Raw genomic sequence first — 26,994 nt, 5'->3', positions numbered from 1 at the left:
AGCCTTTCTTAACAGGAGCATATGAGTAAATGAGTAAATGGAGCATTATAAGGAGAGCTGAGTAAATGAAACATTAAAAAGGAAGATGTATCAAAAAGGAAAAACATCATAAAATCACAAAATCCCTTAACATTCCCTGCTGTTGTTCATATATATTTGTGTACTTCAACTACTAGTCACTTGCAGAAGCATTTTCAACTAGAGTATCATTTTGTGAAAACGTACATGATCAACTTTAGTGGGTTTACACAGTTTAGTGCTTAGAAATCATCTTCTTCAACTTGTACCTTTTCTCGAGCTTGTTCAACTTGAGATAATGCAATGTAAGCTTGCACTCTTACAGTAAACATTTTGCTTATCATACTCCGAATACAAGGCAGTACACATGTGGAAAATAAGCAAAGTAGCAGAAGGAGCATCCCAACGAATGTTAGTCCTTTAGTGAGCAATGACTTCCATGACCCGCTAAACAGCCACGTGAGCCAGTCCTCGGTGTTGTGTGTGTAATCTTGCTGCTGTACTCGTCTGAGCTCACGTAGCGTGTTCAGTGCGTCAGACATGTCGGTGGAATGCACATTATTAGGGATGTAGGTGCAGCAGGTTGTATTGAACAACACACAAAGGCCGCCTTTCTCGGCCAAAATCATGTCTAACGCCACACGGTGTTGCATTGTACTAAGGCGCAAGGCGTCGATTTCTTCATTCTGTGCGTTATTCACTCTACAGGATGCATTCAGGAACAGTCCAAAACGGTAGTTCAGAGTTTCAATTCTAAGGGCGTGCTTTCCAACTCCTACCCCTGGGAAAAGGGCATGGGCGACCTTTTGTCCTGTGGTCCAAAGCTTGAATTCCTTTGGGACGTCAGAGCCCCAAATTGGGTCGTGTGGTTGTATTGTTCGTCTCCGGCGTGTCCGCGCACGGGCTGCTCCTGCTGTTATCACGAAGGTGTGATCGCTTAGCATCAGTGGCACACATTGTCCTTCGTAGTTTTCAGGCATGGCTAGGTATGTTTGGGGTTGTTTGTCATATCCTTGACACCACCAGCCGGTCCCCTCGACCCAGTAGAGTTTCTTTGTACGAGTTGGTACTGTCAGGGTGTATTGGCATGTGCCAGATAGGCTGTAGTGAGTTGCTCCTTTGGTGATGTTGACAAACATGACACATAAGGGAAAAGTGTACGTGGTCACCACAGCCAGCACAGTGATGTTTGGGGTGCTGAGTGACATATTCACCCAGTGTTTGTCCTCACAGGCGTACGTGTACCTGTTAGGCTCTGACGTGTTGGTGATATTAGTGCATAGGTCCATCAGATAGGTCGGGTCTTCTTGTCCTACTGTTGCGGTGACGTTGATGTTCTGGACGTTAGGGTCTCCCAGACATATCCACTTCTCCAATTTTCTCATTGTTTGGTTATCACAATGTCCGCGGGCTGCTTTCCCATATATGCACAGTCCTTCATTTAGTGGTGCGGGTGTGCCGTACAGGGTCAAGTGTTTTGCAGTGAGAGGCATGTGTGAACAGATGTAACAGTTTTTGTCTCTTGTGGAGTTGTACACATAACGGTACCAGGCATTGTTCATCCATGGGTGGTTGTGATCTTGCGTCATGTCGTCTGGATGTATTGTGTCATGTGTCAGTCTTGTCTCCAGGTGGTGCTGTTGTTCTTCTTGTGGAATCAGTAACAGAAGTCCCAACAGAATTGTGACACTGGTCATTAGAACGAGTATGGTCTTCATGATGACCGAACACACCTGGTCCTGTGAGTGAGTAGACTAGGGGCGAGAAGAACAAGGGCGGGATTTACCCAAACAGCCCTCTCTCCACCTCCCAGATCACTAACAGGCAGGGGTGCTGGCGTCTCAGTGTCTATGGGCTGTCACTCACTTTTTTACAGTGGCTCTGATGAATCCAGGAAGGTCGTTCAGCAATTTTGCAGGCTGTTGGTGTGGCCAGGAGGACTTGGTAGGGTCCTTCCCACCTCGGGGAGCTCCACTTTTTCCTCTGGAGCACTTTTATCAGGATCCAATCTCCTGGTTTCAACCTGGAAGAGACTGGAAGAGAATCATCTGGCAGTTGATTGTTCAAAACTATTTCTTTGTTTTCTAACAGTTTTGTCATCCATTCTGCTAGTGTTGTTTCTCTTATGGATTTGTCTATCGGTTCACTTGTAATGGGTAGAGGAAAGGGTCGCCCGTGTACTATTTCAAAGGGTGTCAGTTTCTGTGAGCCTTGTGTCAGTCTCATCCACATTTTTACTAGACCCACACATTCAGGCCAGGGGCGACCCGTTTCCGCCATGCATTTCCTTAGTCTTTGTTTTATAGTGCCGTTTGTTCTTTCTACCAATCCTGCACTCTGTGGGTGGTATGAACAGTGATGCTTTATACTGAAGCCCAGTGCTTCAGAGACTTTTGATATTACCTCATTTACAAAATGTGTGCCATTGTCAGATCTTATTAGGCTTGGTATTCCATAGGTTGGAATAAAATGATTACACAAACATTTTGCCACTGAGATTGCATCATTTTTCTTTACCGGGTAGATTTCCGGCCACCTTGAGAATACATCTATGATTACTAGTGCATATTCTACTTGTTGGTGCTCATGTAATTGGATGAAATCTATGTGTATTGTGTGAAACGGATGTGGCGGTGTTGGGAATTGGCCTCTCTTTGGCCTTAAATTTCCCTGTGCATTATGTTTTTGGCATATCATGCATGTTCTAATATATGCTTTAGCTGAGTTTTCAAAGTTTTTCGAGTAGAATTGTTTAGAAAGAATATCTACCATTGATGCTGGCGACACGTGTGTATTCCCATGTGTCACTAATGCTGCTGTTTTATGTAGGGATTTAGGTAGAATAGGCTTCCCACTACATGTCATGATATCATCTTTTAGAATTGCGCCATCTTTCAACCACGAGGATTTTTCATTCTGTGGAGCCGCCTTTTGTTCGTCTTTGAGGACCTCTAGTGGTATCAGAGAGCATGAGGTTAATGTAAAAACATTTGTTTTTTTTTGTGCAGCTTCTTTTGCTGCGTTGTCTGCAAAGTTATTACCCTTAGTGATGTAAGAGTCATCTGTTTGATGGGCAGCACATTTGCATAGTGCTAGTTTCCTAGGTAATGTGATTACCTTTAGTAGCTTTTTAAGGAGACTGCCATGTTGGACTGGTGCTCCTGTAGAGGTTATCATACCTCTGTTTTGCCATATTTTTGCGAAATGGTGAACTGCAGCAAAGACATATTGACTGTCTGTGTGTATATTGACATCTTTATCTTTATGCAATTCGCAAGCACGAATAACTGCTGTTAATTCTGCACTTTGTGCCGAATTTGCAGATGTGAGAGGCCTTGCCTCTATGACAGTGTCGACTGTGGTTACTGCATAACCCACACAGTTTTTTCCAGTGCTGTCTTTGCTGGCAGAGCCATCAACAAAAATATCTGCAAAGGTTGTTTGTGGTGAACTGTACATATCTGCCCTTGGTTTTGTTTCCTCATCGAGTGTGTGTAAGCAGCTATGTGTGTCACCATCTGTTTCTACAGGTAGCAGGGTGCTTGGATTTAGCTGACCACATTTCTCTATATTGATGTGTGACTGTGACAACAATATTCCTACATACGACAGCTGTCTGGCATGTGTCAAATATGATAGGTTTGCTTGTAATAGAATTGAGGTCACTGCGTGCGGGACCTTAACTATTAACGGGTGGCCGAGAATGATATCTGCTGACTTCTTTACTGCTTCTGCTGCTGCTGCACAGGCTTGTACACAGGTTGGTAGGCCCGAGGCCACTGAGTCTAATTTACAGGAATAAAATGCAAGTGGACGTTGTTTATCTCCAAAAGCTTGGGTTAGCACAGCTTTCATATATCCAGCGCTTCCATCTACATATAAGTAGAAGGGTTTATCATAGTCTGGTAATGCTAGAACTATGCTCGTTTGTAAAGCCAGTTTTAAATTGGCGAAGGCAGTTTCAGCTTCAGCAGTCCAAGTCAGTTTATCTGTCAGGGCCATATCTTTGCCATAGATAAGGTCTTGCAGGGGTTGAGCCCTGAGGGCGAACTCTGGAATCCAACTTCTGCAATAATTGCAGAGGCCGAGGAAACTCATCATTTGCTGTTTTGTTAGTGGTTTTGGGGCAGTCTGTACTGCAGTTTTCCTACTGTTAAGTAACCTTCGACCCTGCCCTGTTAGTTCATGGCCTAGGTATACGACCTTAGGTTGCCAGAGTTGCAGTTTATGTTGAGAGACTTTGTGTCCTTGTTCTGCGAGGTGTCTCAGCACCACTAGAGTGTTTGTCCTGCAGTCGTCCTGCGTGTTTCCGGTTACCAGGATGTCGTCTACGTAAAGTAGGAACTGTCCTGGAGCAGGCAGAGTGCAGGAGGACATTGACTGTTTCAGGGCCTCAGCGTATAGGGTGGGGCTGTTTTGGAAACCCTGTGGCAGCCGTGTGTAAGTGTATCTTTGGCCATCAAATGTAAAACCGAACAGCCCACGTGACTCGGGGTGTAGTGGTACTGAGAAAAAGGCATTTGACAGGTCAATTACTGAAAACCACTGTTCTCGTGGTGACACGTGATTCAAAAGTGTGTGTGGATTTGCCACTATTGGTGGTATCTGTTCAGTGATGTCGTTTATTGCTCTTAAATCATGTACCAGCCTATATTTTCCTGTATTTGCTTTTTTCACTGGAAATATTGGCGTGTTACACGTCGCTTTTGTTGTTTTAATCAGAATTCCTGCTTTTACCATGTCTGCTATTACTGGGCGTATGCCGTCTCTAGCTTCTGCAGAGAGTGGGTATTGTGGTTTCATTGGTCTGTGTTTTGAGATGACTTTTACCTTTACTGGGTCTGCATTTTTTATTAGGCCTACGTCTGTGGGTCCGTTTGACCATAATGACGATGGAAGCATTTTTAGTTCTGCGTTCTCGACGGGTGTCAAGATAAATCATTCAGCCTCCTCGATCACATAGCATGTGGCCGGGGAGGTATCCAGGTGGGTGCTGGGCTGTGTGTTTAGCACCCATCCTAGAGTGTATCTCATACAACCGGTTCTGCGGCCCTGGAGCCAGCCTTCGTGTGTTTCTTTAGTTTTCTCGTAATGATCGTTTTGTACTCGTTTAAGGATAGTGCCCAGGTCCCTCCATTGAGTTTCTGGGCTTTTCGCTACAGAAACATGTGAAATAGGCATTCGATTTAACTCTCTGACCTTAGGGGGCTGTATCACTGAACATACTGCGTTTCCACTTTTTGTGACGTAGAGATGTTGCAGTGTTAACTTTTGAGGTCCTAAACGATGGATTTGTGTGTCATACTCCGAGTCAGGGCCTGGTGTTTGTTTAAAACGTATGGTGTTGTGCAGCTCATTAAATGGCATGGTGGATGATGAGCTGGGTAGATAGCGCTCAGCTGCGGTCACAAGCTGCGGCAGTGGTGGCAGGTCTAAAGTCCAGTAATAGTGTGGCTCACCGTCTGAATGACATGCTAGTTCATGGGTTTCAGAGAGCATAAGCTCTGCTCTCATGCCATTACTCTCAGGCACCACACCTATTTTTAGTTTCATTAAACCGTCTCGCCCTAATAAATTTACAGGGCAGCTGGAATCAACGATGCATTGCAACTTGCAGCATCTGTTGCTATCTGAGTGCAGGAAATCTAGTTTTCGGGTTAGGAGCTGTGTTGTAGTATGCCCTGAGGCAGAGGTTACAACGCGAGCGTCTTTTGAGAAATGCGTTCGCGGCGGTTCTTCTTTTAACACAGTCATGCAGGCTCCCGTATCACATAACATGAGGTATGGTTTGCCATTTATGTGAATTGTTACTTCTGGTTTGTGCTCAGAGCCCAACAGCAGCTGATGTATGTTGAAAAGTTCTGTACTGTCCCTGCTGTTGTTGCTCTGAGCTTTGGTGTGAGAATCTAGTCACCTTTCTCTACTGTTATCCTCCTCTTCGCTGTCCTGCCTATCTCGTCTGTTTGAGCGGTCATATCTGTCTCTGTCCCTGCCTTCTCCGCGGCAGCGGTCACGCCTATCTCTGCGATCCCTAGGCTTGCTCCTACAATCTCTAGCAAAATGACCTTCTCTGTCGCAGTTATAGCACCGTCTGTCCCCTCCCTTATCGCCCGTGTTTTGTCTCCGACCTTTCCCTTTTTGCTGCTGTGGATTTTTCCCTGCATAAGCAACGAGGTCTCCCTCTGTTGTGACTACAAAAACTCCGGTTTGAGCTGCTTTATTTTTCTGCACTTTTACTGCGTGCTCTGCATGCTGTAGAGCATCAGCTAAGCTCCCGGTGTTCTGAGTGACCCAGTGTTTATCTACGTGAGCGCGGACCTTTGGGAGGAGACCTTTTAGAAACGCATTTTTTAATTGTTGTTCGAAAGGTGTATTGGGGCTCTCATCATATTCTAGACCTGAGTTTTGTCTAAAAACTGGACGTAACCTGTCCAGGAAGTCAGAGGCGGACTCATCCTCTTTTTGTTTTGTATCCCCTATTTTACCATAATCTGGTCTTGGTGCTAGCTCGGTTTTTATTCTATCAAATACTGGGTTCAATGCTTGGACTAATTCATCGCCTCTTAAAGGTTCTCCGTCCGGTCTGTTGCCCGTGAAGTCTCCCCGGACCCGGGCCAACTTCAGGCCCAACAGGTCCTGGAGCACTTGCAGCATTTCTCTGCCATTCAGGTGCCAATCAGAGCGTATTATGTCTACCGCGTTCCTCCACTGGTGGTGCCCCTCGTTTAAAGGAGGGACATCTTTTAACACATTTTTACGATCCTCAGCTGTCCACGGCTGATATGTATATGTAAACGTCAACTGGTCTCTGGGGATCACACCGTCTTCACCCGCAGGGCCAGTGGCTCGGCCGTAATTGGGATTTGGTACCTGGATTAAAGGAAATTGACCCAGTGTGGGTGGGAACAGCGGTGGCGGAAACCCGGAAGTAGGTGGGTTTATATGTGTGGTTGAATTAAGCTGTTGCCTAGCTGCAGCATAGGGGTCTTGTGATTTCACAAAGGGGTTTTTTGAGATTGGAGGACAAGGTTGAGGCTGCTGCTCACTATCTGGTGGGGCTGAGGCAGGAGGAGGCGGCTGATAAGGAGGGGGGTTTACTATTTCAGTGGGTGGCTTTTCACTCTGTTTGTTTTGCTTCACTTTTCTCTTATCCTCACGCCTTTTGCTCTCCTCCTGCCAGGGCATGAAAAATTTTACGTATTCAGACATTCTTAAATCCTTTTCCTTACCACTAGTTTGTTCTATCTCTTTCTGCAGGCATTTGTGTAGTTCCTGTACTGGGGCGGGGTTGCCATTCCCCTCCCAGGTGGTGCAAGTAGTCTTTTTTGGGTGTCTCCATCTATTTGCACTTATTCGACCTGCACCTGGGTGCTTTTTCTCCATCCACAATTCGTCAGGTGTTAATTCAGGTTTTGTGGATTTATTGCCCATTTCTAATTTTGTTTAATTGATGCAATGCTTATATGTTATATTTTATTTCAATGCTTATATTTTATATTTTATTTCAATAGGACCACTTTATTGATTTATTTATTTATTAATACTGCCAACACACACTGTGAGACGTTCTGGTACTAGAGTCAGAGGAGGTTATTAAGTCAGCCTTCTACCCTGAACTAAATTCAGGGCGGACTTAATTTTACGTGTTGACGCGCAACCTTTTCTCTTTCTCACCATCCAGTACTCACAGGAAAACAATAGGAGTAGTGCAGGAGCCTAGAGCTCCTATTCAATGAAGCACTTACTCCTCAACAAACATTCAGCAAACAGTTAGCGCGCTTAGAGAAAATCCTATTTTTATTTGACACTCTCGCTTCTCTGGCTACCAACCTTTATTTTTGTTGCGGATTGAGCCTCTCAGGGCGTGTTAATCCGTCTTACACAGGCGAGCGTGAGATATACTGGCTACCAACCCTTACTTATGGTGCGAAACAGGCCCCCACAGGGCAGGTTGTTTCGTCTTACCCGGGCGAGCATATTACATAGGACACGTCTGTCCTTTTCCTTTTCGGTCCACACAGGACCCTTCTACTTTGAGCAATGTCAAACTAAAATCGATTATTCAACGCAAAGTGTTTCTGGCTGCTTTATATTCACCTTCAATGTTGCGCTGTGTTCTTTTTCCCGGCGTCACCGAGAACCCGGCGTCGTGGACCTGTATAAGACACTGGCCAGTAGGCGAATGTACGACTCTGGGCTTTTCCTCGCTTCGCTAGAAACGGTGGTTGCAGTGCAGGTAGTCACGACGTCAGGATCTGGTGGCTCCGTCTGTGAATAGTTAGATGATACAATAATATCAATAAACTATCCGGCTCGAAGGACCAATTAAATGTCAGTGGCAAGACATTTTTAAACATTGAAAGAATACAGAAACAGTCAGAGTTTTGTTCAGAGAACTACGTGCGCACGGGTGAGTGATCGGGTGATACTCACCCCGAGGCTTTGTAGTCAGCTTTATTTATACATCGTAGCATTCCCTGTTTTGTCAGGCTGTAACAGACAATCTGGGCATGTATGGGACACAGTGTATATGTGTGTGTGTGTGTGTAGTTTCTATCTCGAGGAAAACAGAAGCCAGTTGGGTCCTGTTTCCAAGGGTGTCTGCAAGAGACTTTCACAGGAGTCAGCGAATACTGCGGGGCTCATGTGTATGTGTGTGAGAAGAAGCAAAGACAAAACATAAAGATATGTGAACACTATGTGCTTTCCAAGCCTTTCTTAACAGGAGCATATGAGTAAATGAGTAAATGGAGCATTATAAGGAGAGCTGAGTAAATGAAACATTAAAAAGGAAGATGTATCAAAAAGGAAAAACATCATAAAATCACAAAATCCCTTAACAGTTTCAAAATTATTTCGAGACCTAGCTTCATTCTATCCATGTGTCCTACTGAGGTCACCTGACGCAAGATGGGAGTAGGGATTGAACGATTTTCAAAACTGCATTGTAGGTGGCAGACAGTAAGTAACACCACTAGGGTTTTTAGGATTTGCATTCTCCATCTTTTGGTTTCAGAACTGTAGAAACTATGGAACGCCAGGACTGCCATAATGAATTAATTAAATACACCATTAAATAATTAATTAAATGTGGCAATAATTAATTAAAATGTGAAATAAATAAATAATTAATTAAATGTGTCTATAATTAATTAATTACATGTTTTGTAAATATTTATGTAATTAATTATTTCCAATTTTAATTAATTATTGCCACATTTAATTAATTATTTAATGTTGTATTTAATTAATTCATTATGGCAGTCCTGGCGTTCCATAAGAAACTTCTCAGATGAGAGGTGAAACGTCTTCACAAAAGTTAAAGAAGCCAAGTCATCTTTTGTCAAAGCACTGTAGACACTCAAATATCTTATAAATAAAACACTTTAGGTAGTGTCTACCAGAGATGGGCAGTAACGCTTTACAAGTAACGCGTTACTGTAATCCGATTACTTTTTTCAAGTAACAAGTAAAGTAAGGGATTACTATTGCAAAAAAGGTAATTAGATTACTGTTACTTTCCCGTAAGTACGCTGCGTTACTGCGTTACTAAAACCGTGATTTTTTTGCGAGAGTGTCTCATGACAGTGACATAAGCGAGTGTGACGTTCGTGACAACAGCTGTGTGCAGATCAACAATGGATAATATAACGAGTGCGGGAGTATGAGCGTGCAGTGTTTAATGCGTGGAAGTACTGACCTTACTTTGAGTTTGATTCCATAAAAAGTGACAAAAACATTAGCGTCCGCTGTTCACTGCATGGGAAGAAAACTTGTTTTTACAGCGAAAAAAAACCCCTTAACTTCCGAGCAAGCACCGAGTGCGCTACCACGGAATGGGAAATTCACAGAGAAACTCGTGGAATCTTCCACTGACCGCTGCGGCACACCTGCACCAGGGCAAACATCCGCCTGCTAGACAGGTGAAAATAGAGCAACAGGACCGCTGAGTCTTTGATTTTATTTATTTTCTGCTGTGTTTCGCTTGCATTTATTTGAAAGACTGAGTGTAAACACAAAAAATATTTTATTTTATGTGCTGGAATGTGCAGAAAATAGGGTTAAATGTTAAAAAAATTTCTTCCAGTCAGAGAATGTTGCATATAATTAAATTTTTGCTTGATGCATAAAGTTAAAAGATTAAAACTAATAAAACAAGTTTTAAAAAGAGACTTTTCCATTTGATTACATTTTGTATGATGGATTATGCAGAAAAAGTAGAATTGGGCTGAAAGATCTATCGCTTTATCACCTATTCAGGTTGTAAATCGTGTTTTTAAAAAGTAACTAAGTAACTAAGTAATTAATTACTTTTGAAAATAAGTAATCAGTAAAGTAACGGGATTACTTTTTTGGGGAAGTAATCAGTAATTAGTTACTGATTACTTTTTTCAAGTAACTTGACCAACACTGGTGTCTACTATGATTTGTGACAGTTTATATTAAGATGTAAAATACATAAAATTATCACTGATGGAGAAACAAACCTTTCTTAGATAAACTAAACCAGCTCCACTCTGATCTGAGTCACTGCACTAAAATCTAATCCAGTCTACAAACAACCATGTTGGTAACAAACATGAGAGTCCTCTGATCACATGACCTGAAATGGTACAAATGACTGATGCTCTGTTCTTCTTACTAAAACATGTTTATGGATCAGTATGAATCAAACAATAGAAGTCAGTGATGTACTCACAGAATAGGCCCAGCTCACAGAGCAAAGTGGCTCCCATCCTCACATCCAGCAGTGACACGTCTGAAAACTTCTGCAACTTTCTGTAAAGAGAGAGAGTGAAGCAGCAGCACAGCAGATACCAAAGAACTGTGAAGGGAACAAAGAGTTTTTTAACATCTTCTCTCTGCTTCCTTCCTTTTCAACAGAACTAACACTCTTTAACAAGCTCTGACCACCGCATGACGTGTTTATACTTTTTTACATTTATTTAAATTTTCATCTGTCCGTGGTGTACCCTACCTCTCATCCTAAAACAGCTTTGATAGGCTCCAAACCATCTGAGAACCAGAACTTTATAAACAATTAAGAAAATCGTGGTCATATCGTCGATCGTAGCTCAAGAGTTGGCAGTTCGTCTTGTAATCGGAAGGTTGCCGGTTCGAGCCCGGCTCTGACACGCTTGGTCGTTGTGTCCTTGGGCAAGACACTTCACCCGTTGCCTACTGGTGGTGGTCAGAGGGCCCGGTGGCACCAGTGTCCGGCAGCCTCACCTCTGTCAGTGCACCCCAGGGTGGCTGTGGCTACAATGTAGCTTGTGTGTGAATGGGTGAATGACTGAATGTAGTGTAAAGCGCTTTGGGGTTCTTAGGGATTAAGTAAAGCGCTACACAAATAGAGGCCAAAATAGATTGATAGAAGAATAAAGTTTTAACTGATGCTGATAAACAGAGATGTCAATATAAAACTGAAAATACATCTGAACTGACAAAGCTGAGCTTGACTCATTTAAAGTATTTCATTACACTAATGTAGATTTTTTTTAACATGAAATTGTGGTTTGGTGATAAATTCACCCACATGACGTGAGTGAGCTCAAGCTAAACAGAAATAGTGTTCTTAACCAGAAGTGGGCATGAGGTAAGAGGAAGTCCTGCCCCCTCTCTCAGATTATATCTGTGTTACTTTAAAAGTGCTGCTGTGTTTATGGTGATGTCAGCTGGGCTGAGTTCCTGAGGCTCATGGGTAATGGTTTTGAAATCAAATAAACTTTAAACATGTGACAGAGGTGTAAGTGTGGCATGCTGAACTTGACATTTCGTGCCCACACCAGTGTGTCAAAGTTTCACACTTTGTACTTTATACTTTACAGAAGAAGAGGAAGAAAATGGGGAAAAAAAATTAAGGTATGATGTTGCTTCACCCGCAGTTACACCTGTTAATTTCTATTTCTATTTATTTATTACTATTATTTTTAAATCGGCAACTACTATACACAGAGCACACCCACTTAGCAGTGGGTGTTTCCCCTGTTCACTCTCATGAAACCCTTAAAGAGACAGAAGCTCAGGCTGTCTTCAAATAACACCTCCGTTTCACAAGAGATACCACAGAGTGAGATTTATGCAGCACTTTTCTACAGGGTGGGCCATTTATATGGATGCACCGTAATAACATGGGAATGGTTGGTGATATTAAAGTCCTGTTTGTGGCACATTAGTATATGTGAGGGGCAAACTCCTCAAGATGGGTGGTGACCATGGTGGCCATTTAAAAGTCGGCCATCTTGGATACAACTTTTGTTTTTTCAATAGGAAGAGGGCCATGTGACACATCAAACTTATTGGTAATGTCACAAGAAAAACAATGGTGTGCTTGGTTTCAACATAACTTTATTCTTTCATGAGTTATTTACAAGTTTCTCTTTGTTCACAGCCATTGACATGTCGAAGAGGTTAACACTTGAGGAGCGGATCGAAATTGTGTTCATATCTGGTGAACGCAGTAACCGGGTCATTGCAGCAGATTTCAATGCAAGACACCCTACGAGACCACCCATCTCCCATGCTACAGTTAGCAAACTGCTTGCTAAGTTTCGTGAAACTGGTTCAGTGTTGGATTTGCCAAAATGTGGACGCAAGAAAACTGTCACTAATGAAGAAACATCAGTGGCTGTCCTAGCTTCATTCAGCAAGAGCCCACAGCGTAGCACTTGCCGCATATCACTGGAGAGTGGCATTAGTCGAACATCCCTTCGGCGGATATTAGCTACTCACAAATGGCACCCTTACAAACTCCAGCTACTGCAGCATCTCAAGAAGGATGACCCAGATCGGCGCACAGAATTTGCAGAATGGGCAAAACAAAAATTGGAACAGGACCCTCAGTTCACGCAGAAGATTTTGTTCAGTGATGAGGCAAACTTTTATGTGAATGGTGAAGTTAACAAACAAAATCCCCGCTATTGGTCTGACACTAACCCACATTGGATGGATCCCTCCAAGACTGTTGGAACAACAAAAGTGATGGTTTGGTGTGGTATATGGGGTACAACGACAGTGGGTCCATTCTTCATCAATGGAAACCTCAAGGCCACTGGATTTTTGAAATTGCTACATGATGATGTGTTTCCCTCTTTATGCACTGAAGCTGGCACGTTCCCTGAGTTTTTCCAGCAAGATGGTGCACCACCACATTATGGGTGCCAGGTCTGAGCATCCCTAGATGAACAGTTTCCTGGAAAGTGGATTGGTCGTCGTGGGCCAGTTGAATGGCCCCCAAGGTCTCCCGATCTGACCCCCTTAGACTTTTATCTTTGGGGTCATCTGAAGGCAATTGTCTATGGTGTGAAGATAAGAGATCTGCAGCACCTGAAACTACGGATACTGGATGCCTGTGCTGGCATTTCTCCTGCGGTGTTGCTATCAGTGTGTGAAGAGTGGGAGAAGAGGGTTGCATTGACAATCCAACACAATGGGCAGCACATTGAACACATTTTATGAGTGGTCAGAAACTTGTAAATAACTCATGAAAGAATAAAGTTATGTTGAAACCAAGCACACCATTGTTTTTCTTGTGACATTACCAATAAGTTTGATGTGTCACATGGCCCTCTTCCTATTGAAAAAACAAAAGTTGTATCCAAGATGACCGACTTCTAAATGGCCACCATGGTCACCACCCATCTTGAGGAGTTTGCCCCCTCACATATACTAATGTGCCACAAACAGGACTTTAATATCACCAACCATTCCCATGTTATTACGGTGTATCCATATAAATGGCCCACCCTGTAGTTTTAATGTTAAAAGTTAAAACTACAAGCCACATTTAGAAAGCAGTTTATATTGTACAATTTAGGTATTTTAAATTTCACAGCAATTCTACAATCACAAGATACCCTGAGATGCACATCTGTGGACTTGAAAAGCAACTTGCTATTTTTATGCAGTACAAACATTTGACGCAGATGAGCTAAAAAGCTCCTGTTGAGGAGCTAAATGAAGGCCTTTTATAAATTAGTTAAGCCGAGGCTTAAACACAGTTGATGTTTTATCTCAAACTGCCTGGATCAGTCATATCAGATATATAAGTGCTACATTTATAGTTTTGCAGCAGATAAATCCTTTGCTGTTTTTTTTTTTTTTGCTTTTAGCAGAACAGAAAGTCTTTGACATGAGTATACTGAGTATTAACAGGACAAGTTTGTCTAATCTAGCTACTGGGAGGATGGCACCGGCTATGTGTGTATCCATGGTGTTTGCATAGAAGGTCCAGAGTCGTACTGTCCCATGTTTTAAAGTCTGCATATTGCTGAACGTCGGGTGAGTGGAGTCCAGATTATCATTGTTAACACGTAAATTTTACACCCTTTCAACACCTTAATGGACAAAAACTGTCCACACACAAAATCTGCCATGAAATCGTCACATAAGAATGTATTTTTGTCTTTATTTCATAAATTACCCAATCAACTTGAGATCTTTTGATCTCAATGATCAAGCAATAAGATATTTCCATCAATTTTCCGATATTCTAAGCCTTTAAATGACAGTTTAAACATTTTAATTATTTGTTGTTTGTTGAAATGTTTATTTTGCATATAATATCTAGTAAGGGGAAGGACACTCGTGGTGAGTCCTGGACATGTCAAAGATCAGCAGCAAAACTGATTTAATTGTAATGTCATTGCTTTGTGAAGTGCAATGGAGAATAATGTCCTGTTGACTTCCACTGAAACCACATTTTAAATCTCTCTGCCACTGCAGTATAAAAGAATGCATTCTGTATTGTCAGCTTTTCATTTTGAAGAAAAGCATTTGATTTTTTTTTTCACTATATTCCACCAGATTGAACCATTTTGCTACTGTAGGCCAATGCATGAGATTCTTGTATATTTGCCAGTTGTCTTAGAAAATTGGGCTTTGTTCACTGCTACTGTACATGTATGGTCATGATTGACACTGACTTAAAATAAACTGTAAAACCACACTCATCCCTCAAAACAGGCCAGAAGCACATAACAATTTAAGATAATGATCACCACTTTATTTGCTGTTCCAGGTCCATAAAGACAAATGTATTGCAAATTTGTATAGAAAAAAATAGACATGAAATACATGATACATTCAAATCCATAGACTATTTATGAATAGTGTATGTATTCTTCATTACTTTGGGGATAATGTAGAAGATCTAATGTGTTAAAATATTCTCATCGTATCTACTGTAACAAAGAAACAGCTGAATTTAAAGCCACATTTTCACACACAACAAATATTACATATAACACCTTTTAAACTTTTTGTTGTTACATGAAATGTTATACAAAACCTTTAATAAAAAAAATATTTGATTATAAAGAACATGAATACTTAATGGAAATATCCATTTGGAAAAAAAGACACTATTAAGTCTATGGTATTAAATATGATTTCTAACCAACTTATTGTACAATGTTAAGGAGAAAATCAGAACCATTTAAAATGAAAACACTGACACAGATAATGTAATCAATGAATTAAAAAAAAAAAGAATGCTTGGACACTGCTAGCATAATGGACAGGTTTTTTGACGGGGCTCCCACACAAACGCAAAGCAGAGGTTGAAGCATCGCCAAATGTGTTTCCAACCCAACTTCCTTCCAAGCCAAAGACTAGAACATATGATGAAGCATATCTTGTCTTTGGCTTCACCTGGACAACGAAGATTTTCTTGTAAAACAAAAGGGGATCTAGAAAAAAAAGTTTGGGAACCACTGAGTTATAGGAAAGGAGATGCTCAAACTACTGTCACTTCTCATAGCTCACCCAGTTTGGATAGAAAGAATCGCTGACTGTCCACAAGAAGGACCTACTGGACCTACATCACACAGGTCACCCAGCTTCATACAGAGCAAGGGCGGTAAAGCACAGATAAATTAATAAATTCACAATTCCAGATACATTCTGCTTTAAATGAGCACATTAGATGAATGCTCTCTTTCAGTGGATTCATGAACAACACTGAACTTCTGTAAAATATATTCAAATATGCTCTCAGCCTGAAACAGCTCTGCAGTTCATTATAATTATAGATGTAAAAACCCTCTGGTCAAACTAAAATAATAATGTTAGTGTTGTTTTTAGTGATAATCACTGTTATTTTATAATTACATAGCTTCCACAAACTATATATTAAAGTTGATACTGTACCGTTTTGAGTATTTCCAGAGCCTCTGATTGTTTCATAGACAGAACGATCACCTACAAGTCAGAGAAAATGAGTCACCACATAATGTAAACTCAACTATTCTTGTCAGTAACATTTATACTAAGACAAGATGAGATAAGATAAGATAAGCTTTAATGTCAGTGTAAGCACAAACATACAGTGAAATTAGAAAATGTATTATTACTTATAAATGCTGTACATGATTAAATTTCGTTATTGTCTTAGCTTTCTTTAATTCAACAGTGTTAAAGCTGCAGAACAGAAAAGCATCAGGATATTTTAAACTAGGTAAAAAAAAAAAAATAAAAAAAAACTAACCATGAAGAAGAGACGAGTAGACTTGTTGTTGATTTTCATCATGACTCACCCTCTGGTCGTCAGGAGAACCTTTATTAAAAATTCAAAATAATACATTAGCATTCAGATGGTTTAATACGTTTTATATATTATTATGAACAGTTTGCAATTTTGGAATATTGCATCTCCGTATTTAAATATTTTAAAGAGTAAAATATGTCTCACCTTTCTTTTTGTAGACCTTTGTGTACAGGAACAGGAACAGGAGCAAAATAAATATGACTCCAAAAATGAGTCCAGTGATCATCAGAACAAGAAATAAAGGACTGGACACAGCTATTGCAAATAAGGAAAATGAACTGTTAACTTTAATAAACTTAACCAAACTCAGTTGAGTCAGCTGATCTTGTCACACTAGTAGGGATAGAAAGAACCTTAACAACAAGAACAAAATGAAGTGCAAAACATTAGTTTTAAGTCTTAAAAGTAACTTTCATTTAAAGATATATAATAATATTATATAACCTCTTCAATACATGTGCCACACTTGACAACATTTAAAAGTGGGACCACTTGCTGTAAATAACAATCATGATTCCTTTTAGGTTTGTAAAGTGATTTAAGTTTGTGTTGTGTTCTCTGTTTTTAGTAGTTTTGTATTATTTTACGTCCCCAGTGTCACTTTTCTATATTTAGCATGTATTTCAGGTCTGATACTTCATATGGCTTCTTTATGGTTTATTTTCTTGCTTTGTTGTTTTTGTTTCTATATTCATTTATATTCTTGTATTCATGCCTAAACTTTCAGCTTTAGTTATTCATCACTTTATGGTTTATATTTAGTTAGTTCTCCCTCATGTTTTCCACTCTGTACCTTTAGTCTCATCTCTGTGTTGTCTTCGTGTCTGTCTTTCAGACTGACGGGGTTTATCTGTTAGAAACATATTTTCCCCCATAAAAAACATGTTACAGTGTGCACATGATAGACTTTCTTTTTCTGAATCCATTTGACCACAACTCTTCTTTACATTTATAAATTAATCTTTTTCTGTACTCCGCATGATGCTTCCCTCACAGGTACTGTTCATAACAACCGATTTACCAGGAAACACAAGACATCTCATTGGTGTAAGGTTCAGAGGCCAGACCTCACAGGAGGAGATGCACATTATAGCTGCACAGGGAAATGTGAAATAGCAGCAGCTTCAAATATGTTATTTCTAACTTCTGACTAATTTCTTAATCTGCTCCAAAACATACAGACTAATTCAAAATTTCACAAATCACATCATCAATATAACACACGCATACACATGTGTGTGTATTTCTATCCTTGTGCAGGCATCTCATTGACATAATGGCTTCCCTACCTAACCCTAACCATCAAAAATAAATGCCTAACACTGATTCCAACCCTAAACCTAACCATAACCTAATTGTAACTCTGACATTAAAACCACATTTTGAGTCTCAAAAATATCTTCAAACTCATGGGGACCGGGATTTATAATCAAATATCAGACCAAATCTGTCTGTCAGTCCATAATATACTGGCCGCTCTTTAGGGTGTCTTATCACTTTAATATGCTCGCCTCCTGTTGCAGCTGTGCGCAGGTGACTGGGCGTGCTTACACAGTAACATTATTTCTGATGTTTTTCTTCATCACTGCATTTTTGTATTAATCTGATGAAGTCATAGTGAAAGAAACAGTGTGCTTCTGTGTTTTTTTATTTATTTTGAATGAGACGATAAGGCAGGATGAGTTCTATTCTTTTTTTGTGAAATCATAGTTGTTTCCTTAGTTACAGGGGTTTAAAATTACAAATGAGTACTTCAATATTTTTTCTGTTTATTTCTTTCATGATTGTACTCAGGTGAGAAAGCAGCTGAAGATATGTTTAGCTTATTTTAGAGATTAGAAATGTGTTAGCTAGGATGTAATAAAGGCCTGAGTGTGTCATAAACTTAGGAGTAGATTTCTAGGAGACCCTCCCCCAGTTTGAACTGTGAAAGTGAGACGAAGAGAGGTTAATGTTGAGTGGAAATTCCCCAGGGGATACCTGGGTGGGGGTCTCAGTGTTTGCAGTTTGTTAACTCTGTTTTGTATGTGGTCTAAAGGAATGTGGTGTAGCTTGGGTGAGGGGATTACTTTTATGACCCCCAGGAAGTTACAGACACAGAGACACACACACAGTGCTTTAACTGTAACGCACCCACACCCACATGCACACTCACTCACGTGCACTCACATAGACACACGGGTACGTGCACACCATGGGGGTTTTATGATGGGGTTGCTTCTATAAAGCTGACTGTAACAAAGAAAGGAGTGAAGATCTGCAGAGGGACACCGGCCTGGCACGTCTTCCCTTCTAGAAGATGCATGCTTATATGAAGATGAATAAAGATGAATAAAGGTTTTGTGAAATGACTACTGAGTCCGGTGCCGTCTCTGGATGCCCGAGGAATAAAAAAGAACCGGGGTAAAACTGATTTCGCAACACAGTATATCAGTACTGTGCTACATATACCAGCTGAAAGTTCAAACGCAAAGTGGTGAGAAAGCTACGATCACATGAAGCTCTTTGTCTGACTGAAAATGTTACGCTGCCTGCAGTTTCCAACTCTGTGGACTGTGAGAAGAAGATGGAAAATCCGGATGAGGGAAGAAGAGGGAGTTTGAAAAATTGTATAATTTTATAAAACGTATTAAAAAAATGGTAGCACTTCAGTCTGTTGAAGACTGCTGTGCACATTTCATTCTGCCTTTGCAAGTTTCAGAGTTAAACAAACAAATAAACAAAACAAACATAAACAGTTTTAACTTCCACAGTTATTTTTTTTCCCTTGGAAGTTTGGTAGACCTCTGTTCATATTCCCACTGAGTGTCGTCTCTGTGGATCTCACATCTGATAATTATTTTCTCTGCTCTGCACATCTGATGCCAAATGTGTTCAGATATCAATAATACAGGCACAAAAAGGAGAAAATAAAACTTGTTTTCCACAGTTTGTTTGTAAATTTATTGCTGAAAAAAACTTACCATTTTTATCAGTGTTAAAGGGATCACTGTACTCTGTGTAGTAAACTGGGTTTCCTCTTCCTCCTCTGCACCTGTAGAGTCCTTCCTGTGAGACACTGATTTGTTCATTTGAGTGGAAAACTGCATCTCGTGTGGTCAGAGGTTTAGACAAGTTCTCATCTCTGTACCAGTAGTATTTCCATCCAGATGATGATAATGGGTTCACTGAACATTTCAGGGTCATATTGCCCCCTACTGGAACGTCTCTCATATCAGAAGTTATCTGAGCCTTTGGTTGATCTGTTGAGTTTAGACAAAGATAGAAAGAATAAATATATTATACCACACAAACAGGTTAGGATTGCACTGCCCTGATGTTGTCAGAATTCAACATCACTATACCTCTATTTAGGTTTCCAACAACACGTAAGAAGCAATAAGACCAAACTGCCATGCTATGAGTACATCCTTCTTTTTGATAACCACAGGATGGTAAAAGGGTCCAAGTTGTGTTTACTGATTACTGATGTAATTCACTTTCCTCCACTCTTACACACACCCATGATGCCTTTTATCCTTTCAGTGAATGTGTTTTTTGCTCCATTTCATTGTGATGCTTTACTTTATTTATAAATTACTCCTCTCCATTATTTTGTGTGACGTCTCTTTGCTCCCACCACAACAACAGATTCACAAGAAGACTTCTCATAATCTGAGGTTCAGATGTCAGACCACACAGGAGGAAATACACATTATAGCTGCAAAGAGGAATTTGAAATAGTAAAACTTTAATTAAGAGACTTAGTAACATTTTGTGACCCTCATTAAGCATTCTCATATGATTTGATTATTTGTAATTTCGTGGAGTTTGCGTTACTTGTGACTTTCCAAACTGTAACAGACGCGCAACAGACCCGACCACATTTCAGCGCTTTTCAACACTTTATTTCTGTTGCTGCTCCTTCAGCTCTCAGCTGCAGCTTGTCAGCTGCCAGCCACACACACAACAACAACAACAAACTCAGGAGCCAGTCCAGCCTTAAATGCAGTGGAGGTGTGATAAGCTGATGCCGCTAAGGTGTGGTTTTAAAATGATTGTTTTACATAAGAAAAATATATAAAATTCATTCAAAATAAATGCTGCAGGCCATTTGAAGTTTTGATAGATGTCATCAAGATAATTTTCCTCTTTCAGAGATGCCTGATCCCACAATAATCCAGCTGAACAAAGACAACACCAGATTGCTTATTTTAGTCACAAAAACAAGCAGGCAAAGAGAAACACAAATATTACACTCTATAAATAATGACTTACAAATAAAATAAATAATTCCTACATCTACAGCATTTTTAATGTTATTTTTTATGTTTTGCAGAATCAGTGAACAGGTACATTCACACACACCTCTTTAAGGTCTGGGAGTGGGTTTAAAGGGAATAATCTCAATATTCTAGCCTCCTGCTGGAGCTGTCTAGTGTTGGTGAGGATGGTAAGCATAGCAACAGTAACATTATTTTAACTTCCCTCCTTCAATTTTCCTCCATTTCCTGCTTTGCACTGATGTTTTTTTGGGTTGTGGCTCCAACCCTGAATATTTTGACTAAAATGTCAAATCTGATTGTTGATCATTGCATTTATTTTTAATCAAACTCATCAATGTATTCTGCTTCAACAATTTAGGGTCACAAGGTATTGGACCATATCATAGCTAACAGGAAGCTACTCGGGACAGGTCGCTCATCTGTTACCGAGCTGAGACATTCACATCTACAAGTGGACTGTGGGAAGAAAATGGAGAATCTGGAGAAAATCCACACAGACATTGAGAGAACATTCAAACTCCACACTGAAAGACCTCAGACAGACAGTGGATTTGAAACCAGTGCAAAGCAGCATGCCACCCTGCTGTTTGTATTAGGCATAGTGAATTACACAGTGGACTGAACTATTTATTTATTTAATACTGTCATTTATTTTAACAGATCACATTATTTGCATAAGATTCTAGGCCAAGAAGATTTTGTTTTTGTTTAATAGAATTTGGAGATTTGTAGTTATTTGTTGAGCAAGTTTGAAAAATGCTATACTTCTTATCCTGTTTATTTCTGTCATTATTGTCCTCAGATGATGGAGCAGCAGGTCAGCATTGGCGTCTCTATACCAGCTGAAAGTTGATGATACAAAGTGGTGACAAACTGTCTACAATGAGGCTACTATCAGCTGCAGCTCTTTGTCTGACTAACAATGGAACATGCTTTGTAGACCATTGAATTCATCCTGTGCTGACCATTATGACATTTGTCAAATGGAGATCACACAACAAACATGACTTACTTGATCCTGACAATGTGAAGGCTTCACTCCACTCTGTTGAAGAATATGAGTCATCTCTGCGTCGACTCTTACACATGTAGTCTCCACTGCTGGACTCAGAAACTCTGAATGTCACATCATTATTGTGTGTCCACTGTGTGGGTGTCCTGGGTCCTCTCCATTCATACTCCCACTCAGTGGTTTCACCTCCTTCCTGCACCTCACATGTCAGAGTGATCGTCTCACCTCTGAATATCTGAGGCCAGTTGGGTTGTTGTTTTACAACAACTTTATTGGAAACTGTTTACACATATTAACAGTTGAGATACAAATAGAAACATGAAATCAACACAGAAAACTTCACATTGTATGTTTGATAATCATGAGTGAATGTATATTTCAAACTAAATGACTGAACTCACAGGTTATCTCAATGGTGACATCATCACTTATATCAGTGTAGTAAACTGGGTTTCCTCTTGTTCCTCTGCAGCTGTAGATTCCTCCTTGAGACACTCTGATATCTCTGTTTTGTTGATCTCTGATTTGAACTTCAGAGGTTCTTTGGGTTCGTCTGAACCACTCATATTTCCATCCATCAGAGCTCTGCACAGAGCAGGTCAGTGTCACACTGCCCCCTACTGGTATGATTGTTGTTCCTGCTGTGAGAGTCACCCTGGGTTTATCTGCTGTTATGAAAGAGGAAGAAAAATAAATATGTGTTTTTCATTATAACAACATAAGAAGATTAAAAAACAATACAGTTTATATTTATATTAATATTTGTTGATCTCTAAAAAACCGTAGTTATTTAGCCATTCTCTGGCCCTAAACGTAAACTACTGTTGGTTAGTTGGTTTAGATAACAGAAACATTATCTCTTTAAACTTTATGAAGCTTTTCATGTTTCTTATTTTCTTTTAGAAATGTAATTACATTTAATTTCATGCATGATTGACACTGTTGTTAAAACTCACACACATACTAATGGCAAATTTCAGAGTCTGTGAGTATTGTAGCACTGCCCTTACTGTGAACAAAGTAACAGGTACAGTGGTCCTGGTTAAAGTTCAAGTTTCAATGACAAATTTAATTAAAAGTACTATATTTTATAATTCAGTTGATAATTGAACAGGGATCAAACATTTATGCTGTCGGTCACTGAAGACTTACCTAATACAGTTACAGAGACAGTATTACTGTTCTTTGTATCATTTGAGATCTTCCTGCGACCAGAGCACTGATATTCACCACTGTCATGTGTAGATATAATTTCTAATTTGGAGTCTTTGTTTGCCCTGTAGGCCAGAAATTCTCGACCATCCTTCTTGATTTGGTAATACCAGTCAGTGTCTTTTCTTTCATTCATGTCACATTTGAAGGTAACAAACTCTCCAGTGAAAAAACTGGACCAGTTGGGTTCAATAGTTAGCACAGCATCTAGAATCCAACACAACCACAAAGTTAACAATCTGAAACACTTTCTGTGCCATTCAAGGCACAACTTGTGTGTATATTCATAGAATTAAAAATATAGTGATGAATAAATAATTTAAAAAAATAAAAAATAAAAAAATAAAAAACAAAGCAAAGAAGTCAAAACTTTTCAGTCACCTTGAGCGTGTCCAGTGCAGAGGAGCGTACAGAGCACTACAATAAAGACAGAAACTTCAGACATGATCAAAGTAGAAACACTCAAATATGTCTGTGTAGGTTGTCAATCATACAGGTCATAGTAATCTACTTATGCCATATTTGAATGTCCAAAGAGCTCGGTGAGAAAGCGACTGGACTTCTATAGTTCCTTGAAGATTTTTAACCGCTCTTTAAAGAAGCTTCTTCAGGTCTAAAACACTGTGTGAGTTGCCAAGGTATAAATAACAGTGTGGGCCATTATCACCAGAGGTTTCCATTTAATTATTTTTTTCAATCCTGTCCTGTCTGACAGCTTTTGCAATCTGAATGCACTGTTGTGCCAAACACATTTTCTTTTCCCAAGATCAGCTCTATAATTTCTCTACAGGCTCCTCTTGTTCAGGGTTTATCTGTTTATTTCTTCATTTCTATTTGTGTTATTTAAAATTATTACATTATCTTGTGTTATTGCTGTATGAAAAGGTCTAAGGCAGAACAAGCAGGAGAAAAAAAGAGAAGAGACAGGGGAAGATGTAATAAATGGACAGAGTACAAATAGAAATTTATAATGTAACACCAACCTTGCCTCATTGGCCTATTGAGGTCACCTGACACAAGATGAGAGGGGGGTTAAGGCTCCTGAGAAGGGATCTCAAAACTGCATTGAAGGTGCAGACAGTAAGAGACGCAACCACAGGGTTTAAATTCCTGCGACTCTCCATCTTTTGCTTTTAGAACTGAAGTCGCCTCTTGGATAAGAGTTGAAATGTCTTCAAGAAACTCCTTAGACACTCAAATATCTCATAAAAACACTCTGGGTTTTAACAGTGTCTACTATGATTGGTTACATTTTATATTAAGATGTAAATTATATCAAATTCTCACTGATAGAGAAACAGATGTCACGGTCCTGAGTCGGTGACCCAGTGTTTTGTGTTATTATTAATCTTTGGTTTCATCATGGTTTATCATTACTAGTCTTATTGTTTGTGGTTCTGTATTTCTAGCTTTAGTTGTTCTTTGTTTTGTGATTTCTAGTTCTTGGGTTTTGTTCCTGTGCCCCTCATGTTTAGTGCAGGTTTAGTTCTGTCTTCATGTTTATTTCCCCAGTCAGTCGTGTCTCATGTCGCAGTTTGTTACTCCTGTCCCTGTGCTCTGTGTTCCCTCTGCTCAGTGTCAACGTCGTGCCTCTGTGCCTGTCGTGTGTTTCCTCTTTTATTTTGATAGTCCCTGTCCTGTGTGCAGTGTGTCTAGTTTTGCTTCCCTTGTCTCGTTAGGTCTGATTTGTCCCGACTGTGTTGGCACCTGTTCCCCATCCTCTCGTTGTCCTGCCTGTGTATTTAAGTCCTCTTTTTAAGTCCTGTTATTTGCCATGTCATACCCTCATAATGCTGTGTGTTTCTTTCCTCCCTTTTTCAAGTCAATTCCAAGTATTCGGTTTCTGGTTTATTTTCTAGTGTTTGAGGTTCTAGTTTTGCTTTGTATTTGGATGAGAAGTTTTCCAGCATTAAATCTGCCGTTTTGAGTTTACTCCTCCATTTATAAGTCCAACATCCTGCCTGCCACACAGCAAACCATGACAACAAATCTTTCTTGGGTAAACTAAAGCAGCTCCACATACAGACTCAGATTAGAATGAACCATCAAAAACATGTTGATAGCAAAACATGAGTCCTCTGATCAGAAAACCTGAAATAGTGATGACTGATGCTCTGTTCTTCTTACTAAAACATGTTTATGGATCAGTATGAATCAAACAATAGAAGTCAGTGATGTACTCACAGAATAGGCCCAGCTCACAGAGCAAAGTGGCTCCCATCCTCACATCCAGCAGTGACACGTCTGAAAACATCTACAACTTTCTGTAAAGAGAGAGAGTGAAGCAGCAGCACAGCAGATACCAAAGAGCTGTGAAGGAAACAAAAACATTTTAACACTTCTTCTTTCAGCTTCCTTCCCTTTTTCAACAGAACTAACACACCTTAACAAGATCTGGCCACAGCATGCTGTGACATCTTTATACTCTCCTGTTGCTGCAGAAACACCAGGTGCTTTCTTTATGAAAAGGCCTGTAATACAAAAACTAAACCGAAAAAAAAAAACAGACATACAGTAAGTTTTATTATACAAATATCAGCGTGACTGAGCAGCTAAAAAGGCAAAATAAGATCACAATTTTATTACAACTTTTAAATGTGAAGTGTTTAGATTATCTTACGTGCCAAAAACACAACAAGAACACAGCTCTGGCTGCACCTTCACACACCACACACACCGAATACTCTTTGTCATAAACAATTAGAAGCATCAAATCACAGCATTGAAGCATCATCATACAGAAACAGACATAAGAAGCCACAAATTGCTAATGTTGCACTAAAGGCTGCTGCACAAAATCATTAAATTGCTTCAAATATCCAATTAATACATTTCCATGAACAAATAAAGTAATTTGTGCAGGATGTCTCACCTCTCATCAGCTGGGATAGGCTCCAGCCCACCTGAGACACAGAACTTTGTAAACAACCAAGAAAACAGATTCATTTCATTACACTAATGCAAATCAGAAATAGTGTCCCTAACCAGAAGTGGGCATGAAGCAAGAGGAAGTCCCGCCCTCTCTCTCAGATTATACGTGCTGCTGTTTTCATGGTGATGTAAGCTGTGTCAGTGACCACACAGTGGGCTGGTTCCTGGGAAATGTGAATAATATTTTTGTTGTTTTTTTTGTTTTTTAAACTGAAATCTAAAATAAAACACTGTCTGACTCTTTTCTAAACTGTTTCCACTGAGAACTACTAAAGCAAATCCAAAATTTACACCTGTTTGAGCTGACCACATACAAAGCACTGTCAGTCTGATGTTTAGAGAGCAGAGCAAAGCTGCAAACAGAGCCACCGCTCTGTAAAAAAAAACACCCAGCACGCCCCTGCGGGCGGTTTATCCTTCAAGCTCGGGTCCTCTACCAAAGGCCTGGGAGCTTGAGGGTCCTGCGCAGTATCTTAGCTGTTCCCAGGACTGCGCTCTTCTGGACAGAGATCTCCGATGTTGTTCCCGGGATCTGCTGGAGCCACTCGCCTAGCTTGGGAGTCACCGCACCTAGTGCTCCGATTAACCACGGGGACCACCGTTACCTTCACCCTCCACATCCTCTCGAGCTCTTCTCTGAGCCCTTGGTATTTCTCCAGCTTCTCGTGTTCCTTCTTCCTGATATTGCTGTCATTCAGAACCGCTACATCGATCACTACGGCCGTCTTCTTCTGTTTGTCTACCACCACTATGTCCGGTTGGTTAGCCACCACCATTTTGTCCGTCTGCATCTGGAAGTCCCACAGGATCTTAGCTCGGTCATTCTCCATCACCCTTGGGGGCATCTCCCATTTTGACCTCGGGACTTCCAGGTTATACTCGGCACAGATGTTCCTGTACACTATGCCGGCCACTTGGTTATGGCGTTCCATGTATGCCTTGCCTGCTAGCATCTTGCACCCTGCTGTTATGTGCTGGATTGTCTCTGGGGCATCTTTACACAGCCTGCA

The 26,994-nt window shown here is 40.4% G+C and overlaps 2 protein-coding genes across 2 annotated transcripts in view; both read right to left on the bottom strand.

Annotated features, from left to right (window-relative positions):
- LOC112846236 (low affinity immunoglobulin gamma Fc region receptor III-like) overlaps positions 1 to 26,994 on the bottom strand; it is a 700,124-nt gene that overhangs the window by 513,154 nt on the left and 159,976 nt on the right. The window lies entirely within an intron of this gene.
- On the bottom strand, positions 15,868 to 25,959 carry LOC109194313 (Down syndrome cell adhesion molecule-like protein 1 homolog). The gene is made up of 11 exons (XM_025905651.1): positions 25,926 to 25,959; positions 25,238 to 25,363; positions 23,435 to 23,470; positions 22,994 to 23,260; positions 22,243 to 22,506; positions 21,842 to 22,120; positions 19,695 to 19,806; positions 19,528 to 19,622; positions 16,709 to 16,822; positions 16,505 to 16,573; positions 15,868 to 16,218 (listed from the first exon to the last, which is right to left on the bottom strand). The coding sequence occupies exons 2-11, from the start codon at positions 25,305 to 25,307 to the stop codon at positions 16,067 to 16,069; spliced, it is 1,458 nt and encodes a 485-aa protein (XP_025761436.1). The 5' UTR covers positions 25,308 to 25,363; positions 25,926 to 25,959; the 3' UTR covers positions 15,868 to 16,066.

Source organism: Oreochromis niloticus, linkage group LG3 (assembly GCF_001858045.2).
Source record: "Oreochromis niloticus isolate F11D_XX linkage group LG3, O_niloticus_UMD_NMBU, whole genome shotgun sequence".
Classification (NCBI taxonomy): Eukaryota; Metazoa; Chordata; class Actinopteri; order Cichliformes; family Cichlidae; genus Oreochromis; species Oreochromis niloticus.
Note: the sequence above shows the minus strand (reverse complement) of the source record. Positions and strands in the feature narration are given on the sequence as shown.

Excerpts from the sequence above, each read along its gene's own strand:
- LOC109194313 (XM_025905651.1), bottom strand. The coding sequence starts at position 25,307 with ATGTTTTCAGACGTGTCACTGCTGGATGTGAGGATGGGAGCCACTTTG. Across the intron at positions 23,471-25,237 it reads CTGTGAGCTGGGCCTATTCT|TGCTCTGTACGCTCCTCTGC; the intron begins GTGAGTACATCA and ends TCTTTATTGTAG. Across the intron at positions 16,574-16,708 it reads AAAGGTCTACAAAAAGAAAG|GTTCTCCTGACGACCAGAGG; the intron begins GTGAGACATATT and ends TTTTTAATAAAG.